At 41.4% G+C, this 20000-nt stretch overlaps 2 protein-coding genes and 1 long non-coding RNA gene across 9 annotated transcripts in view; 2 read left to right on the top strand and 1 right to left on the bottom strand.

Moving 5' to 3' along the window:
• Positions 1-3935, top strand: part of smurf1 (SMAD specific E3 ubiquitin protein ligase 1) — a 17789-nt gene extending 13854 nt beyond the window's left edge. Inside the window, exons 12-18 of one of the 3 annotated variants that reach the window (XR_004659587.1) lie at positions 57-171; positions 277-455; positions 587-724; positions 910-1030; positions 1189-1433; positions 1486-2572; positions 2671-3935. Coding sequence is in view for 2 of the 3 variants with exons in the window: in XM_034893769.1 (XP_034749660.1) it covers positions 57-171; positions 277-455; positions 587-724; positions 910-1030; positions 1189-1390; positions 2488-2572; positions 2671-2770 (940 nt within the window). In the remaining variant the exon portion in view is untranslated. The remainder of the gene's footprint in view (positions 1-56; positions 172-276; positions 456-586; positions 725-909; positions 1031-1188; positions 1434-1485; positions 2573-2670) is intronic. The other 2 variants (XM_034893770.1, XM_034893769.1) reach the window with 2 other exon arrangements.
• Positions 3936-5988: 2053 nt separating this feature from the next.
• rnf216 (ring finger protein 216) overlaps positions 5989-20000 on the top strand; it is a 20179-nt gene continuing 6167 nt past the window's right edge. The window contains exons 1-14 of one of the 5 annotated variants that reach the window (XM_034893762.1): positions 5989-6088; positions 6936-7041; positions 7729-7749; positions 8117-8247; positions 8746-10077; positions 10329-10405; positions 10889-10997; positions 12055-12216; positions 12329-12440; positions 12703-12836; positions 13759-13809; positions 14661-14798; positions 16082-16230; positions 16965-17043. In XM_034893762.1, the coding sequence (XP_034749653.1) occupies positions 6975-7041; positions 7729-7749; positions 8117-8247; positions 8746-10077; positions 10329-10405; positions 10889-10997; positions 12055-12216; positions 12329-12440; positions 12703-12836; positions 13759-13809; positions 14661-14798; positions 16082-16230; positions 16965-17043 (2562 nt within the window). In that variant the 5' untranslated portion in view covers positions 5989-6088; positions 6936-6974. Of the gene's footprint in view, positions 6312-6935; positions 7042-7728; positions 7750-8116; positions 8248-8745; positions 10078-10328; positions 10406-10888; positions 10998-12054; positions 12217-12328; positions 12441-12702; positions 12837-13758; positions 13810-14660; positions 14799-16081; positions 16231-16964; positions 17044-20000 lie in introns of all 5 variants that reach the window. The other 4 variants (XM_034893763.1, XM_034893764.1, XM_034893765.1 and 1 more) reach the window with 4 other exon arrangements.
• Positions 12846-20000, bottom strand: part of LOC117957772 — a 12922-nt gene continuing 5767 nt past the window's right edge. Inside the window, exons 2-3 of the long non-coding RNA XR_004659589.1 lie at positions 18128-18133; positions 12846-12875 (exon numbers count right to left, since the gene is read on the bottom strand). This is a non-coding gene — a long non-coding RNA (uncharacterized LOC117957772). The remainder of the gene's footprint in view (positions 12876-18127; positions 18134-20000) is intronic.

Raw genomic sequence — 20000 nt, 5'->3', positions numbered from 1 at the left:
ACCAAGCTTCTCTGTGAGATTTGGACATTTGTTAACAATGCCGTGGTTGTCTGTAGGGAGTGGCTGTACCTGCTGTGTCATGAAATGTTGAACCCCTATTACGGCCTGTTCCAGTACTCCACAGACAATATCTACACACTACAGATCAACCCCGACTCCTCCATCAACCCTGTGAGTGCCCTCAAACACACACAGATTACTTTTTGGCCAAAATGAATAAGTGGATTCTCTCTGACCCTTTGTGTCTGTCTCTCTGTCTGTGTTACTTTCTTTCAGGACCACCTGTCATATTTCCACTTTGTGGGCCGTGTGATGGGCCTGGCTGTTTTTCATGGTCACTACATCAACGGGAGCTTCACGCTGCCCTTCTACAAACAGCTGCTAGGCAAACCCATCCAGCTCAACGACCTGGAGACGACCGACCCGGAGTTGCACAAGAGCCTTGTCTGGATATTGTGAGCCAATGCACTTGCTCTCAAAATCAAGTCAATCTGACAGCAAAAAGCTTTTCATATTGAAGTATGATCCCTTTCATAGCTATGGACAGATGTCCCGTGTTTACCTTGTTTTAATACTCTGTGTGCAGAGAGAATGACATCACGTCAGTCCTCGACCACACTTTCTGCGTGGAGCACAACGCCTTTGGGAAGTTCTTGCAACATGAACTCAAACCTAATGGCCGCAATATCCCTGTCACTGAGGAGAACAAAAAAGAATACGTCAGGTAAGAACAGTGAGACAGTTATGTACCATCTTTTACGTGGGTGTTATTCAAACTATGCTCTTGATACAGGGTGTAAACAATGTACTGTCTTGTTGGCAGAATGGGCTACAGTACACAATGCCTTTTGACAGTTTATAACCGTGTACTTATTTGGCCTGCACTGTGTGTGTGTTTGTTTTTTTCAGACTTTATGTAAACTGGAGGTTTATGCGTGGAATTGAAGCCCAGTTTCTGGCTCTACAAAAGGGATTCAGTGAACTTATCCCCCAGCACCTCCTCAAACCTTTCGACCATAAAGAACTTGAGGTACATGTGCTGTCCAGCTCTTCATTTGCCATACATGTTGTTGTAAGGTTAAAAGTTTGAATTCATTATTTTAGCAATGACACCGCTGCTTCTTCTTTATCTACTGCGCTCATCCTCAACCCCTGCCCTGCTTTCTCAAACCTCCCTTTTTCTTACAGTTAATCATTGGTGGACTGGGAAAAATAGATCTTGCAGACTGGAAGACGAACACCCGCCTGAAGCACTGCACAAGTGAAAGCAACGTGGTGCGGTGGTTCTGGCAGGCAGTTGAGGCCTTCAGTGAGGAGAGGAGGGGGCGCCTCCTGCAGTTTGTCACAGGCTCCACCAGGGTCCCCTTACAAGGGTTCAAAGCGCTGCAGGGTGGGTCAGAAACCACACACACACATACTGTACTCGCATCAATCACCATGTTTATTTGAGGCTAACAGGTGTGCTTATTCAATTTATCTCTCTTCCTGAGGATTGATATGTCTCCCACATACTCGCAGTTCCTAGCAAAAGACAATTACAGCAAAGGCTTTCAGGAAAATTCCAGGAAACAATCCCTACTATGTTAGAGCCTGATTATTGTACAGTTTTGAGGACATTTAACTTTTGTATACACATCCTCACAAGAAAATATAGAACACGGAGATGTGCTAGATACTTACAGACTTCATTCAGGGCTACAACTAACTATTATGTTCTCATCAATTAATCAGACTATTTTTTCAATTAATCTGTGAATTGTTATATCTATAAAATGTCAGGAAATAGTGAAAAGCTGAAATCCTAAAGAGTCCTGTTTTGTCCGGCAGTCCAAAACAGAAAGATATTTGGTTTACTATCAAGTATGATAAACTAAAACATCCCATTTTCCCATTTGAGAAACTAGCAAATGTTTGGCCTTTTTGCTGAGACGATTTATCGATTATCCAAATAGTTCCCGATTCATTCTCTTGTCGATCGACCTTAACAACTCATCAACCAATCGGCACAGTTGTAGATTAAATGATACCCTCTTTGCTTGTAGGGATGTAGCAATTAATTGTTTTACCCCTATTCAAGATTCATTATGTGTTGAGAATGAGTCTTTATTCGACGTTGTTCGACACACTCACAGCCTGCAGCTGCAGATTGTTCACTTTACCCACAAAGGATTTGAATTTTAGTTTACAAAACCATTTCAGTTAAAACCAGAATGGATCTAAATTGAGAAAATATAACTTGTATCACAAGATATGTTGTAACAGGAGGTTTGGGTCAGGAACTGGGCAGCCGCTTGTGATGCCCAGCATGAACCAAACACTACAGTACAAATGCTTGTCTACACACTTTTAGAAGTTCTCACCTGTAGTTACTTACATTACATTAGCACGCCTCTAAGTTTGAGATTTGATGTGAGCTTTTATTACTTAAAGATTAAGTGTTCTGTTCTCCAGAGTAGAGCAGTGATAACTAGAATGTATGTGTGTAAGGTTCTACAGGTTCTGCAGGACCAAGGCTCTTCACCATCCATTTGATAGACGCCAACACAGACAACCTGCCCAAGGCTCACACCTGGTAAGGACACATAAAAGACAAAGATGCAGGTTTCGCTTAATATATTTTGCAGCAAGAGTCGGGTTCGATGTTGCTAATTATCCTTTTTCTGTCTCTAGTTTTAACCGGATAGACATCCCTCCCTACGAGTCTTACGAGAAGCTCTATGAGAAACTGCTGACGGCTGTGGAGGAGACCTGCGGCTTTGCTGTGGAGTGAGGAATCCACAAGCAAACCAACAGTCACACTTGCGCTTGCACTTGCACACAGACTATTTGACATTTTACATATATACACACACATCAACGGAATATCAAGTATACGCGGAGTATACGGAGCGGCCAAGCACGCAGTCTCACACGATCTCTTGCCACCTCTTCACCACCAAACTGTTGGAGGTTAAAGGAGGAAGCACAGCGGGAGAGCAAAGGATTTAAAAACAAACACAAAAAACAGACAAAAAAATAAAGTATTTTAAAAATGTTCAAACGTTTTGAAGAAGCATTTTTATCCTATAGTTTTAACGAGCTATGATGTCATTCTTCCGAATGTCTACCGCCACAGCGAATTTGACTCCCGAGACACTCGAGTCAACGGACAGAATCGGCCATTCACATGCGAGCCTGCAAACAGAGACCTTTTGAAATCAGACATGAAGGACACGGCAGAGACTGATTGTCTTTCTGTCCAACAAGCTGATTGATTGACTAGTATTCATGCTTCATGTTTAACCACTGTTGTGTATCAGAACGTGTGCATGTACATGTGATTGTGTGAGTGTGTGTGGTAGTGAGTGAGTGTGTGAGTGAGTGTGTCGGACATGGCACCCCGTTACGATGTAAAAATGATCAAATGAGCCTGCTCCTATGTTAGCTAACATTTTTTATCTCTTCCATTTGTATCTGCGACCACTCTGATCCACTCTGATATTTTATTATTTATTACTAAGTGATTACTGACCAAGCTGCTATATGCTCTACAGAGAGCCCACACTAATCTCTAAATCACCCCCTCTACCAGAGTTGAAGGGTCAATTCACTTGCAATTCAAGTAATCCACAAAGTGGGTTTTTATTGAATTTCGTTTTTTTTTAACATTCATATTATTGCGGAGAAATGCTCTTGTCATTGTATGAAAAACTGTTAGTGTTTTGGTGTTTGAAATACCATGTTACCTTATTTCAAGTGAAAGGGATTGATCCTCCCTGCCGTAATTTTGAAATCTAACTCCACTGACGTTAGGGAGAGGTCCGAGGGCTTGAACTAGATATTTAACTAAATGAGCTTTGAGGATGGAAAGAAGGAGTCAGCTTCAGGAATTCTTTGGTTGTATGTGACATGTATAATAAAATCTCAAAACTTTCTTACATGTTTCATCATCCATTTCACCATCTATTTTTTTTCTTTCCTTTGTGGCCCTGATGTTTTTCTGCCCATCTTTTTCACCTTAGCGTAGATGTTAGAAAAGTAGTCCTCCTCAAGACAACCATGAATGAACAAAGTCTCTTTGCAGTCATTACTCCAACAAAGTGAATTAAATCAAAAACCTAAATGTTGAGCGACTAATGTGCAAAGCGTTGGGATTTGTTGTAGATTATTGAAGACTGTTAAGCAGTATCATTTCAATTTATAGGTTCTGAGTTCACTGTGTAATGGATGCAAGAGTATTGTAACTTACTATGTACTAAACATTTATGAAAAAATACATTGTAAATAAGATTATATTAAAAGAAATTAAATTGAAAATACATTCATGTTGTGTCATTATTCTTTCTCTGTATATAAGACTATCCAAATAAATCAAGAGATCTCTAAAAAGTAAATTTACCTAATAGTTATTCTCTTAAATTGTCTGTATGTAATGTTGGTCTCACACACTCATAGAATACTTTATCTTGACATACATACTGAATCACAGGGTCGGTCCCTGCAAGCGCCTCGTGCTGATTATACATCCCATAGAACATTCATGTGGATTTTTTTTTAGTATCTTTTATTTTATTGTCTATATTAGTAATGTGGATTTATTATTTTATCATCCCATTTAGGTATGTGAATGTTTTGTGTGATGTCTTTAAGCTACTGGGAACTTGAGTTTCCCCTTGGGGATCAATAAAGTAGCTACAGTTGTGTTCAAATTAATATCAATCCAACATCACTAACCTCATAAATCATATTTCTTGGTAGAAGTGATATTTCTACATGGCAAATAATTTACTTGCAAGTGTTGAATTCAAGCCACAGTACACTGTGAAGACAGTAAAGCACGGTGGTGCAAAAAAACCTTGTTGTGGGGATGTTTCTCATACTGTGGTGTTATTTATACCAAGGATCATGGATCAGTTTCAATACATCAAAAATACTTGAAGAGGTCATGTTTCCATATGCTGAAGAGAAAATGCCTTTGAAATGGGTTCAACAAGACAATGACCCAAAACACACCAGTAAGCGAGCAAAGCCTTGGTTCCAGATGAACCAGATGGATGTTACAAAGCGGCCAGCCCAAGCCCTGGACCTCAATCCCATGGAAAACTTGTGGGGTGACATCAAAAATGCTGTTTCTAAAGGCAAAACTCAGTAATGCAGAGGAATTGTGGAATGTAGTTCAATTGTCCCGGGCTGGAAGACCTGTTCACAGGTGCCAGAAGTCGGTCGACTCCATGCATCACAGATGTGAAGCAGTTCTCAGAAATAATGGTTATGCAACTAAATATTAGTGCGGTGATTCAAAGCAAAGCAAACCCTTGAGACATTGTTTTAAGTTTGTACAGTAAATGTTTGAGTTTGCAAACATAAAAAATGCAAAATACTGCTTTTTTTAACAGCGTAATATTCCTTTTTCATCACTTTTTGTAAAGGTAGAATACAAACTTGATCAACTTTGGTCATGTTTTGATTTGGAATCGAATGTGCAATGCATTGATATTATGGAATTAAAAGTGATTCTAAGGATTTTGAACATTATTCACTTTTTTAAACACACTGCTATTATTCTCAACACAACTGTGTGTATGCATGTATGTATATATATATATATATATATATATATATACTGTTTGTGTTTGTGTATGTATATACAACCTTAACATATCATTACATCAATGTAATATTTCATCATCCTTTTCAGCAGTAGCCGAAATCAGCAGGAGCCGAAATCTGTACCAAAGTGTGCAGTAATTTTGACATAACTGGATGCTTTTTGGTGTGTTTTATTAGTAAAACATATTTAATAGCCTTTGGTGATTCTTTTAGAACCATATTTTTCGTGACTCTGCTGTTATTTCTCTTTCTTTTACGTGAGACCTTAGCAACTCAGGAATTAATTTCTGTACATATACATCTATGTCCTCTTCCTAAAGCCTGACTGCAATGCCGAGGATGTGCTCGACCTTAGGACTACATTTCCCAGAGGTCCCACTGTATCTACGTAGCTCTTACCGTACGCGTGACGTCATTGCTGGTCTTGTTTTGGCAGTTTGTTTCGATATTCACGGATTGTCAGTCCACCAAGGAGACGTTTTGTATACACGAAGCTGCGGTATTGTACATTTCTGCACGTGTATTTTTCATACTTTGATATCAGAATGAACATAATTGGTTTGAAGCAATGTTACGGAAAGAAATCGTGTTCAGAAGTGAGCTAACTACTTAATCTTCTAACGGGAGCTAGCCAGCTAGCAAGCCAAGCTACTTAACATTAGCTTAGCTGAAAATGGTTTGTTCTGTGTCTGCGCGGAAATGATCGATTGCTGTTCTCACATGTGGGTTTTTATCTGCTGCATCTCAAACTTTAAGCTAATGTTACAGTGTTGGGGATGATGTCACGATGGTGAATAAAACGCAAGTTCATATAGCTAGTATTGCAACTTAGCCAGTCTCTGTTCGCAGTGTTAGCGTTTGCAGTTTAACAACATATGTAACGTTGCATTGATGCAGCTAATGCCAACTTTGATCAGATCCAGCTAGCTAGGGCAACTACAACTGGGTTAGCAAGTTAAGTTGACAGAGTGTATGTTTCAAAACATTCTTGTGGGATCAGGTTGGCTAACACTTTAAATAAACTTTCAGTTATCTAGCTAATGAGTATTAAGCTAGTTGGTGACTCCAACCCTACCCCCTGGACTCTGCTCCCCATGCGTTAGCTAGATTTCGGTTTTATCTTAAGCTTCCTCCTTCTTTAACGTTAGCTAGTTCTCTTTTGCTAACATGCCAGTTAAGCTGACCGTTGGATATATTCACATATACAGTTATAGTTGCCTTGGTATTTACCAACTCTTCTCTTGCCTGGGTGATGTCAAGTTACTTATTTCAAAAGTGAAACCATTGTGGAAAGACCAGGGAATTCCAGCACTTTAAGTGTGTGTGTGTGTGTGTGTGTGTGTTAGATGCTATGATTGAGCAGTGAGCTGGTAAGTGTAGTCACAATGGCAGATGGAGGCAGTGATGATGACGTCATTCACCTGGCAAGCTTCAACATCCACCGGAGCCAAAGTGAGACACCTTTTCATACAGTTTGTTAATGTAACAGGGATATTTTCCAGTGTTATTTTGAGACTGGGGGTAATCGTAACTTCTTGAAATGCTTTCCTTGTCATATTGGTTTAATATCAGCATTTAAAGCTAAACCAAACTCTGGTTTTCCTGAGAGACAATGTGAAGTATACCTATTTATAATGCAGATAAGTACAAACAAATATATCCACCTGACCAATAAATTAGTCTGATATTAGATTGTTGTGAAGAAACAAGTTGGGTTGCAGTATTTTGTCTGTGGTGACATTCATGGGGGAAAAAATGCTGTATTAAAGTTTTTCTCTATTTTGTCCACACAAAAATTGAACTATGGAACTACTGAATTAACAACAAGCCTCCAGACTGCTCCCAGCACGATTCCATTGTTTTCAATTAAATATAAATTATAAATTAACCAGGACAGAAATCTTAAAGGTGCACTGCCACACGTATTTCATTACATTGTGGTAATGTCTGAAGTTTTACCATGGACTCTGTAACATTTCTTGTGAAAAAAAAATACCGTGGTGACCTTGTTTCAAGCCATTCTAGCGTGGTATAGAGAGCCTGCATTAGGACTCAGATCACTTCTCATTAATATTCAACAAGCTAAGCTGCTTTACTCTGATTGGCTAGACAATGATTTCTCCTCTTATTTCTTTTCAGTGGCTAGAGCTGACAGAGGAGGTAACAGTTCATTTTCACATTCACGACATAACACAAACACACATGGACCTAACATATTTCCAAAAATGCAAGTAAAATGGTTTTGTGCGGCAGGGCACCTTTTAAGGATTGCCAATTTTAAGACGTAAATATTGCATTACATGTCATTTAGCTGATACTTTTATCCAAAGCAACTTACAATTGCTATAAATCAGAGGTTAGGTGTTAGTGTCTTGCTCAGGGACACATTGGTTAATGTATCGCAGTGGGAATTAATCCCAGACCTCCCACACCGAAGGCGTGGGTCATATCCGCTCTGCCGTCACCACCTCAAATAGCCACACACTATACACATTTGTGATATTTACATTACACTGTGACTGTGTAGGCCCCCGTTCCCGTAAGAGGGAGCTCATCACCATTTCTGATGACTCTGATGAGGAGCCTATGACTCTGGTACCTGGCAGCCCTGTTTTAGTCCCGGACGACGCAGATGATGACGACGTCAGCATATTGGAGGTGACGGATAAACCCTGTTCTTGGAAAAAGAGACTTGATATTTGAAATTTGCCTGCTACTTGTATAATAATTAAACGTTTTAGACATGCTTAAACAGGGTCCAAAATTAACGTTTTGGTCCACTAGCCAAATTAACTAATGACCATTGTTTTTGAATCAAATCTACCCGCCACTGACATATTTTACCAGCATTTGGCTGGTAGATGATGCTAATTTTGGACCCATGGCGTAAACATGTGTTTTTTTAGACAGTTAATACAGCGATTCTCAGACCACACAAACAATTCTGTAGGTTTTCTGCAGATAAAAAAAGAAAACACATTCACAAACCAAGCTGAAAAACAGTTATGCAGATTTGCATTGTGGGTGACCACTGAAAACTGAAACTGTAAAAATAAATTTATAAAAAACATTCCACTTGCCATAGCAACAGAAGTAACAACTTTGTTTCCATTCATTCATCAACTTTTGTCTTTTGCCTCCTGTGTTTTCCTGCAGCTGAAAACACCTGCACGCAGACATGTGATCCGCCCAGCAGCAAAATGGAGTGGGGCCTCGCACAACCTAATTCAAGTTGTAGGTCATAGTAGCGCAACCTCTGGGGTTCCCCCAGTGGACCCTGGTTCTGCTCCCTCTACCTCCAGAGATGCCAAGGCGAACTCCTCCGCATTGCGGCCAGCCATACGGACACAGACACCAGTGCAGTCTAGCACATCTGCACACACACAGCCACAACCTGGCTCTTCATTACACACACTGTCTCAGCCAAAACTTAACACAAACTCGCAGCAACAGGACGGTACGTTAGCACACACAAAAGTGGAACTCCATGCGGTTCCTATCCAAACCCCATCTACCTCCACAAATGCCAAGGCTAGTGCCAGCACATCCAGCACACCTATACCAGTACTTCATCAGCCTCAGCCCAGCACATCTGGACCCATACAGCCACACGCTGGCTCTTCAGTACGCCTAACGGTGGAGCCCCAGGCAAGTACCTCCACCAGTGCCACACACTACTCTTGTGCGGTTGCATCAAGTTCCTCTAAAAACACTCAAGAAAAGGCTAGTACAAGTACTCATTCACAAGACAATCATCAGGCCAGTACTTCATCTGCACAGTCACAGTCTGGCACACAGCCCAGTACGTCCACACAGCTCCAGCCCAATGGGACCGCCACCCTACAGCCCCACCTCGTCCAGGTGAAGGAGGTGAAACTAGTCATTCTTCCCCAGCAGCCGAGCACCCAAGTCTCTGCTCTCCTAACTCAACCCCAGCAGCAGCAGCTCAGATCCCAGAACCCGCTGCAGTCTGGGTTACCCAATCGCATGCAGGGAAATCTCATTCAGATTGAACCACGGCCCCTGGCCCAGGCCCCTGCCCAGCCTCCGGTTCAGGCCCCCCAACCCCCTCAGGTGATACCGGTGATCCCCCCCGCAGTGCTAATAGCTGCCGCCCCAGAGAGACTAGGGCCTCCAGAAGCAGGTCACCGGATCATCCTGGGCAGCCAAGCGCCTGGGGTGGCTGTTCCCAATCCTCCGCCACAGGCTGGTACCTCTGGTGTGGTCCCACCAGCTCGCAGCCTCCACATCAGGATGCCTAACGTGAACTCTAATCCTCCAGCTCCCACAGCTTCAGTCCTTACCTTCACCCGCAATGGGGGAGAGGCTTGTCTTGTTCTGGCTCCAGAAAGGGTCAATCCAGCCCCTGTTCTGGTTGCTGTCCCTCCTGCGCCAGAGGACATTCCCCGTATAGAGGATGCAAGGCCTGGTCCCTCTGCACCACAAGGCAGAGAAGAGCCCCTTGTTAGAGCCCTTCTGACTGGTGTTGTGAGTATCACATTAAGCGGTGTATGCATTGGTTTGGTCTGCATGTCTATTATCATCACGTTAATTGATTTGAATTGTCGTAGATCAGTAACCATGTTAGATAATCACGAGTTCAATATTAACCAACATAAACGTGATTGTGATTTTTTTCCCAATAATCAAGCAGCTCTAAATTGTGGTGTAAACTCTGCTCTCACCGCCTCTGTCCCAACTACGTTCCACCTGTTCAACTCTTTGCGTTGCCTCTACAGTTGGATCTCTTCCCAGATGTCCAGGAAGCCTATGTAGCAGAACTGATCCAAAAGAATAATGTGAAAGACTTGAATGTGTAAGAAGCAGCAACCTTTTCTTTTCTCGAGTACTTCATATTAAGTAATAGTGAGTAATTCAACATCCCAGGAATACCTGATAAGGTTTCTAGATTTGCTGTATCCGTTGTACTTGTGGTGAAGTTGAATGTGTTTTTCTACCTCAGGTTATTCACATCTAGTTAACTTTCCTTTATTAACCTTTATTACAGCTTAAAGGTCAATTCCTGTTTTTTCATTTCAAGGATTTAGTGATCAACTTGACTTAATAGTTTAACTAAAAGTATTACCCTGTTTTGAAATGCTCAGAATATTTCTCTCTAATGAAGAGGTTTGACCGAATTAGGTGATTGATGTATATGTAATAGGTCACTGTCCCAGATCTGTACACTTGAAGTTGTTCTGTGTAGGTTCTTAGGTGTTGGAAGACCATCATACCTTATAACTGTGTGTATGTCTGTACAAGCTTGTTTACATGCAGCTCCCCTTTGCTGTTTTTCCAGTATCTGTAACCTGCTGCTGGAGAACCCAGAGTATCCAAGAGGGGATACCGCAGCCGCCACAGCAGCTCCAACTAGCATCCTACTGGAGTCTGGAGACACCCAGACAGAGGTGTGTGTGTGTGTGTGTGTGTGTGTGTGTGTGTGTGTGTGTGTGTGTGTGTGTGTGTGTGTCTGTGTGTCTGTGTGTGTCTGTGTGTACACTGAACTTGAGTAGGATGCACTTGAGTTTAAGTAGGATGTAGTTGTGTGGAGTAATATGAAGTAATTAATCAGTTGAAAGTGTGATTTATGCTTCTGTGTTAAATCTACACCGTTGGTACGTACGTGGACACACGGACCCTACGCCGTAGCCCGATGGGCAACTCACAAAAAAAAAAATGTAACTACACGTTGCGGCGATGCACATTGCTACACCGTGGCTTGGACGCGTTGCATTTCCCCCGACTCATTTAAGAGGGTTAACTTTTCCTCCTACAGATTTCTCATCTTGATCACAAAGCACAGGGGAGACACTTTGTTTCCCTCACTATGCCTCTGGAGTCTGCTCCGAAGCTAATCCCCGTCACTATCACTCTCCACCACACACACACACACACACACACACACACACACACACACACACACACACACACACACGCTGGCCCTGGTGTTCTCCTAAGGAGATTGACGCGCACAAAAATAAAGTTCAGGCCACGGCAAAAGCTCTGCGCGTAGCCTCTGGAGCCCATAAACCACGCTTAAGAACATTATGTGCAGTGTGCATGTAAACTGAGGAACTGGAAGTGCATTAAAGGATAGATTGTTCTTCTTTACATAATTAAGTCAATCAAGCCTACCAAACAAACGTACTAATAGAGCTTTTTTTTAGGGTTGTCAGCTGATTATGACTGGGCTGTTGTTAGGCAGAGAGAATGAATTTACTGAAAAATGGACCATGGAAAGGAGAAACAGAGTAACTTTACCTCTATTTTTCTTTTCCTAAGGAAACTTTGCAGAGTATTATACACACACACACACACAGAACTTCAGTCTACCCTACAAAGACAAACGCACAGTTATACAATGTTATTTTCCATTGTTGTTATGATGACTCCATACCCGTCTTTAAATCTGAAATCTCAGTGTCTTGGTACTTGATTTATTAGTCTTTTATGGGTCTTTTTTAGGTGACCGAGGACCTGTTTGACTATACCAAACTGGGCCCGGTGGGACCTGAGGCCGTGATGCAGGCTGCCGACTTGCTCATGGCAGATTTCCGGATGCTCAGTTGTCAGGACATCAAATGGGCCCTCAATGCTCTGAAGGGACACTATGCAATCACACGCAAGGTACCTGCGGCCTCCTAGTACACCGTGTCTCCTAGGAATGCAAGCACATTTCAACCCTTTCTCTACTCTCTAGCTGTCTTTTACAAGTGTTCTTTAACTCCCGCTCTCCCAGGCCTTATGTGAAGCTCTGAAGAAGTGGCAAGATTCAGGCGACCCCTCAGGAAAGAGACGACGGAACAGAGCCTCCTCCGAGCGCCGCTACGTTGATTTCCATTTTGGACACGGTGAACAAACACTTTCACTTTTCTTTGCGCACACGCGGCTGCTGAGAACAGCATGTGTGTACGTTGTGTGCCTTCTTGTTTTGTTCCAATACACGCTCCTTTTAAACACCCGGTGTTTGTTAATAATGGTGCTATTCTTTCATTCGCATGGGACGATTTTTTGTCTCTGGTCAGAAATCTGTTTTAGTTTACTATTAGTGTAGCTGATTTTAAACCTACTGCTCTGCATGAGGTGTCTCACTATGTTTCCTGTGTCCAACAGATTCAGTGACGTTTCACAAGAGGATGTATTTCTTGGAGAGTGACCGACGCTACTGCAGGACGTACAACTGTCTGGAAGCCTCTGTGCAGAAGGAGCTTTCGTTCTATCAGCAGAAGGCCAAGGAATGGGCGGAGGTACAAACACACACACACACACACACACACACACATACACTTTTTTCTTTTTTTTCTGTGAAAGTAATTTTTGATTTATTACACAATGTATCTCTGTCACGCAGTATTACATTCACGCCTACAGACTTTATGCAATTTAATTTAGTTTTCTTTATTATATTCAGGGTTCGTACGGGTGCTTGAAATCCTTCAAAATGCTTTAATTTTGATGTTGTGTTTTCAAGGTTTGAAAAGTGCTTGAATTTTGGATATAATTCTTGAAAATGCCTGAATTTGTATTTGATTTTTGCAACCCGTTCAGTCAAAATGTTATGATATATTACGTCAAAAATGGCGTCTGAGCACGAGCTGTCACAGACCGTGGTAAAGTTGGTTTTATATTGGAAGGTCAAACTCCATAATAGATTTTTTGAATGTGTCTAATAGCCAGCATCCAATATAAAACCAACTTAACCACGGTCTGTCACAGCGAGTCTGAACGGCGGTGTGGCAGCCCTGCATCCCGGCAAGTATCCCTGGGAATATGAGATGACTCAAAACATAAAAAAAACTGTATACAGACGTTGTCCAGTGCTGCTTAATTAGCATATGCAACATTTCTTTTATCAGAGAATGTAGTAGTCTGACTTATACCTGGCTCTGCTTACCAAGAATAGCTGCTATTTGAGAGAATATATATTTGAATTATTGCATTGCACTTATTTATATTTATACTTGTTTGATATTTGTTTCAGGTTTTCAGTACTTGTACCATTCTTTTAGTTTATTTTCATAGCTGGGTCAAAATGGATATCATATTGTTGCTGCATACTATAAACTGAATCTGCTTTCAGGTGTAGCACTCCTAGTTTGAACACAGGTTTACTGAACTTCTCTATCTCTCTCTCTCTCTCTTTCTCTCTCTCTCTCTCTCTCTCTCTAGCACGAGGACTTCCTCCTGGCTCTGCAGGTCAACGAGGATGAATACAAGAAGGTAGAAAGCACGCATACCTTAACAAAACTGATGTAGCCTTCACAATGGTTCATACTACGTTATTTTGTAAAAAAAGAAAATGGTTTCTCCACAGAGTTTTCAAAAAATGTATTTTCACAATGCAGTAGGTACTAACACATTTACTATAAAAAACATACTTCCATAGGCATTTGGTGTGCTTGTTTGAGGTAGTCTTGTCTAGTAATTCCCAAGGCAGCTGCTGATTTATTTTTAATTTGTATTATTCTGACTACACCTAGGACCTAAAAGAAATTAGGAAAATCCAACCTTTTAAGGACACCAATTTTCTTTGGTAATGAATAAAGTATTGTAAATAAATAAATGTTCTTCCTTAAAATACACGGGGCATGAGTGTACACATCCCTATGTTAAATTCCCATACAGGCAGGCACATTTTTATTTTTAAAGGCCAGTTATTTCATGGATCAGGACACTATGCATCCCGATAAAGTTCCTTTGGCCTTTGGAATTAAAATACCCCCCCCCCCCCCCCCCCCCCCCCCCCCCCCCCCCCCCCCCCCCCCCCCCCCCCCCCCCCCCCCATCATCACATACCCTTCATCATACATAGAGATTGGCATGGTGTTATTTCAGTTAGCTTAATAGCTGGTTGGATTTGCATTGAGAGATGATCCTATGGAAAGTCCCAAGTCCCTGAGAGCAATTTACTAGTTACAATGTAGACTATCCTTGTAGGTTTATTTTACTTCTCAGTCCCTTGAGTACCACAAGGCACTTGACACTTTTAATAATTCTCAAAAGACGATCTCTTAAAGAATGTATAGAAGTTTGAGCTCCATTAAATATCTTTATGTCCGATTCTTTCTCCAGGACGGCCAGCTGATCGAGTGTGGCTGCTGCTACGGGGAGTTTGCGTTTGAGAAGATGACGCAGTGTTCAGACGGCCACCTGTTCTGCAAAGAGTGCCTGGTCAAATACGCTCAGGAGGCAGTATTTGGCTCCGGAAAGGTACACACACACACACGCACAGTTTTTATCTCCTATTTGAACAGGATCATAATGTTGACAACTATAACTGATTCTTCTGTAAAACCTAATGTCTTCCTGAGCTGGAGAATTCAAAACATGTGACAGTAGAACAAATGTTAGTTACTGTACTTACATAATGACATAGTGGGAAAAATGCAGCACGAGTTGTGTATTGCCAGCCGCGTGTGTGTGTGTTTTCAAAGTATGTACAATATTGTATTTTGTTTAATTTCAAAACTCGGCCAATATTGTTCAGGTTTCAAGTCTCTTCAGGCTTTTTTGTTTTTTTAATCTTGATTTACACACTTACATAAGCACTGAAATGAGTACATAAGTAAATTATTCTGTAACACTATGTCATAAAACGTGGCAAGAAATAATGTGACATATACAAGATTTGGATTACAGCGTAAAAAAAAATAGTGTCGTGCTTTAAATACATACAGAGTTGTCGGCTCATTTGGTTCGCCCGTAATCCAATAATAATGCAGTTCTGTAATACATCCTCTCTGGTGCATCTTTATGAGACCATAGACCACATTGTTGTACTGGATTGCATTTTAATGAAAGGTGTTTAATATTGTCCGTCTACTTTGTACACTGTGTGTATCTGCATACGTGTGTTGGAGTGTTGGCTGAAGCTGGTTGTGAACTAGAGCCCGACCGAAATATCGGAGGGCCGATAGTATCGGCCGATATTAGGCATTTCCCAGACTATCTGCAATTATAACGGCCGATTTATAAGACAAAAAAGAAAAGAAGAAAATAACGTGTTAAAAAAAAAAAATTAATTCATCAAAATCCTTCATAATGTCAAGTAAATAATTCTGATAAATGAATATTTAAAAAATAGAATAAAAACATACGGTCAACCGTGTTATGAGTGTTGGCGTTGCCCAGTTTGTTGGCAATAATTTGTTGTTTTTTTTGTGTTTTTGTTCAAAGGACTTTAAGTTTCATAGCTTAAGTTTGTATTTTTATTTATCAGAACTTTAATATAGTTTGGTGTTCCTCCGATCTGTCTATTTTAGTGAGAACTCAGTACCCTACAACTCACTACAAATAACTAATACTAAGGAAATCTGTTTGTTTAGTAACATGTTTCTGGATTATTTTTTGTTAAATATGAATGTCGGCCAATGTATTCGGATACCGGATTTTTTTATTAACCAAATCTCGGCATCGGCCTTAAACCCTTTTATCAGTCGGGCTCTATAGTGAACGCACCTGTACATTTGTAATGGTGTGCGTTGATGTTGCAGTCGGAGCTGAGCTGCATGGAGGGGGGCTGCCTGTGCTCCTACCCGGTGTGTGAGCTGGAGAAGGTCCTCCCAGAGAACATACTGTGTAAATACTACGAGAGGCAGGCGGAGGAGGCGGTCGCTGCCACCTGTGCTGATGAGCTTGTGCGGTAAGCGTTTGGGGGTGGGTGAGGAGGTGCGTGCATGTTTGTGCATGTGTGTGCATGTGTGTATTACGCTTGTCTTGTATCTAAACTCTCTACTCTATGTGGTTAAAATGGATTACACTTAGAAATGTACACCTTAGAAATGGATTCTCTTTACAACATTTATTGTTGCACACATTTTTTATTTCATGATATTTAGAGCTTTTATAGAACACAAGCAATTCCTTCAAATCAACCAAAAAATGTATTGGCAACAATTTTGATAGTCAATTAATTGTGTAAATCGTGAAAATAATCAGCAGATTAATCGATAATGGAAATAGTTGTCTATTGCAGCCTTAATCCTTTATGATTGCCAGTAAACTCTAAATCTCACTAAGTCTCACTTGTACCCGGACAAGTACATAACTATTCCAGCTGCATGACCAACCTGAGTTGAAAATCTTCCTGGATCCATGTAATGATGTTTAGTTCACACATGTTAATTAATCATTTGCACACTTGGTTTTTGATTTTTGACAAATGAAACCATGTGGTGCCTTAAAGCATTTTGAACTTACAGTTTAGTCAGTATGGATGCATGTTAATTGGTGGTCTGAAGGGGATCTGTGCACTCATAATTGAGATGCAATGTCTGTTTGTTTTTCTCACTGTGGGATACTTTTATCTGGGTGTCTTGTGTACAGCCGTATCATAAATTTCACTCCTCAACCCTCCTTCCTCTCGGGCTTTTTCAGGTGTCCATTTTGCAACTTCCCAGCCTTGTTGGACAAAAACATGTCTCTATTTAGCTGTCCCAACCCTCGATGCCGCAAGGTCAGTCCCACTCTGCACTTATTCAGTTCATTAGACATTTTGAGCTTCTGGGCAAACCAGGCTGTTGTGTTGCTACTGTTCTGCCTCTACAGACCGGAACTTATAGGAATATGTAGGTTAACTCTCTGTCTCTTGCACAATATATGCATCATCTGATGTTACACTGTATGTTATATAGCTGTTTGTCAGAGTTAAATCACGCTGTAAAAAGAGAGAATGAACCTGGATTTGAATTCAGCCTCATAAATAATTCAGTCCATCGTGACAGTGAAACCTGAAAGCTCTGTGTGCAGCGTCCACGTCACCTTAAATCGTCTCAGTGCAGCCTGGACATGAGACAGAGATCAAGTCTGTCAAGATCAAAAAGATCGATGAACCGTTTTCGCCAGATAATAAACCGGTTCCATCTGGCGAGGTCGCCACCTCTGTCTCCCTGTCTCTTTATCTGTTGGCATTCCTCTCTCTGTCTGAGGAATGCAGGGAAGACGCTGCTTCGTGTCTGCCAAGGCTGCTACATGGATTCCAGTCTAAAGTCTCCAATATTCGGCAGAATCGTGCACAAACACACTCTCACACACACACATACCCACAGTCATATTCTCACGCTCACCAAACAAACACAACCCTCCCTTTTTTCTATTTTTTCGTCTTTGTCTCTTTTTTTTTTTTTTGTTCTTGTGTCTCACAGTGCCGCATCACACTCACACTCACTCACAGACACTCCTACTATCACTACATTCCCGGAATGGGGGACAGAGAGAGATTAACACCTTGACATAAGTCATGAGTATGATCACCTCTTGGCACCGTGGCAGCAGTCCTCCAGCGTATGTTACCTAATGATCTGAGAATTGTGTCTTAAGTTTGAAGCATGTATCACCATGAACAAGTTAGTTGCTTAAAATGATTGTTTACAGGAAATGGATCACCATTGTGAAGAAAAGGGAAACTATTTGTGGTTTCAGCTTCTCAAATGTCAGTCTGTTTTATATTACTGTTAATTGGAATATCTTTGTGTTTTTACAAAGATTATCTTTGTGTTTGGCTCCGGGAAAATTGTGATTAGCATTTCTCTATTTTCTACCACCAACTAATCCTACCCCTAGTAATGATGTAAAGACAAGGAGTATCCATTTCTTGTTCATTAGTGTAAAACCAGCAGTATTGACTTTTCACCCATTGTTCTTCCTTTTTTTTAAACCTAGCGCCTACGTAACCCAGAATGCAGCTCGATTGTTGGTCGATTAGACTAGATTGTATTATGTGATCCTTAAAACAAGCTTTGATGTGTTCCCCTTTGTGCTTGTTAGTTTATGATCTAACTACAGAATTCTCTGGTAGCACACAGAGATCAACTGACTCTGCCCACTAGTTCCTCTGGTAACACTGGAGTCATCTATTAATTCATTTCTTTGCAGTGACTTCTCTTATAAGAACTGGAATATGACCTGATACTGCTGTCCCAAAAAATATCCAATACACGCCTTATAATCAAACCTTGTCAATACAGTCATTGCTCAAAAAAATCAGAGGTTGTCTTCAATGCGAAGATCCTGATGAGGATGTTCATTCCTTCTTCCGCTGTTCAGTCCAGTAACCTGTAGGTGGAGCCCGAGGTTCATAGTGGTCGCCATGCCGTGTTCCTGCACAGCTGCTTCCTATTACATATTCATATACACGCCTAATGGCACAAAAAGTCATGTTAGTATAGTCGTGCTCCAGATTTCTTTTGGTCTGATTTATTCCTGAATATGTTTTGTCTGCAAAGCACTAAGCTTTCTTACAGCTGCAGATTTAGATCAAGTATTAGAATATGTTCACAGTATTGTACTTAACAGTTTTACATGTACACTTTTGATTTATGAAGGAAACAGGGCTTATGTTCTTTCTTTGTTAGGCGAATCAAGTGCTACGAAAAAGTTAACACAACTTGCTTCCTCTACGTGTGAAGGATTCAGGATGCAAGTCTGTGGTTGCTGTGGTGTGTGTTGTCTTGGAATTCGGGGTTTCCCCCTATTGTGGTGGAACACCCCTCGCAAACTCAGATATTGTCACACACAGATTATGATCTCATAGACTTTTATTTATTTATTTTTAGTTATTTTTTATCCCATCAGCATAAGGTAGCTTGAAGACAGTTGTTGTACGGTCGACCCGCTCAGTCTACGAGCAGGGAGGGGCTTCATTATGTAACCGACACACTTCTGTAAGCCCACCCACCTTCTCCCACACCGCCACCTCATTGGCTGGCTGCACCTTCCACTCCCATCTTGCTGGTTTCTTACTGGTTGTATCTGACTTCCGCCTCCATTTGAAAAGGGGTTCAGATCAAGTTTGACCCAGATTCTCCTCCCTGTCTTTTCTTTCTCCTGTCCCCCCACCCCCTGTCACTAATGTATTCCACATGTGGTTATGAGGACATTTGGATAGGTTGTCCCGGCCTGCGTATTATTACTTCATGAAAATATAGGAATGTAAAATGTATGCCAACGGAAGGCGAGTGCAAACAAGAGCTGAGATCTGTGCCCTAGAGTCTGTTTGTATCTCATATGTTATCACATCTGTACTCATATTTCCTTGCAGTAAAATCCATCTCCCCGCAAAAAACACACACACCCATGCACACATGCATTCTCGACGCAGCTCACCAATCAGAAGCTTTGCCAGCTGCTTGCACTGCCTTATAAGGGCTACTGCAGCCTGCACCTTGAGAGAAAAGACAAAAGTTTTGCAGGCGGAGAAGCAAGGTATGAATGAAGATGGAGAAAGGTTATACAGGAAGGGAGGGGAGTAAAGAGTGTAGGGCCCGAGGGAGAGGAGTGTAGTGAATGGAGATGGAGGACAAGTTAGAACAGGATGGGTAGGGTGAATGATTGAATGAAGACTGAAGTAAAACAGCTAAACAGCAGTATTTCCCAGACGTTGCTCACATTATGCGGGGGGGGGGGGGGGGGGGG

Source organism: Etheostoma cragini, chromosome 15 (genome assembly GCF_013103735.1).
Source record: "Etheostoma cragini isolate CJK2018 chromosome 15, CSU_Ecrag_1.0, whole genome shotgun sequence".
Taxonomy (NCBI): Eukaryota; Metazoa; Chordata; class Actinopteri; order Perciformes; family Percidae; genus Etheostoma; species Etheostoma cragini.
This window is presented reverse-complemented; position numbering and strand designations above follow the sequence as displayed.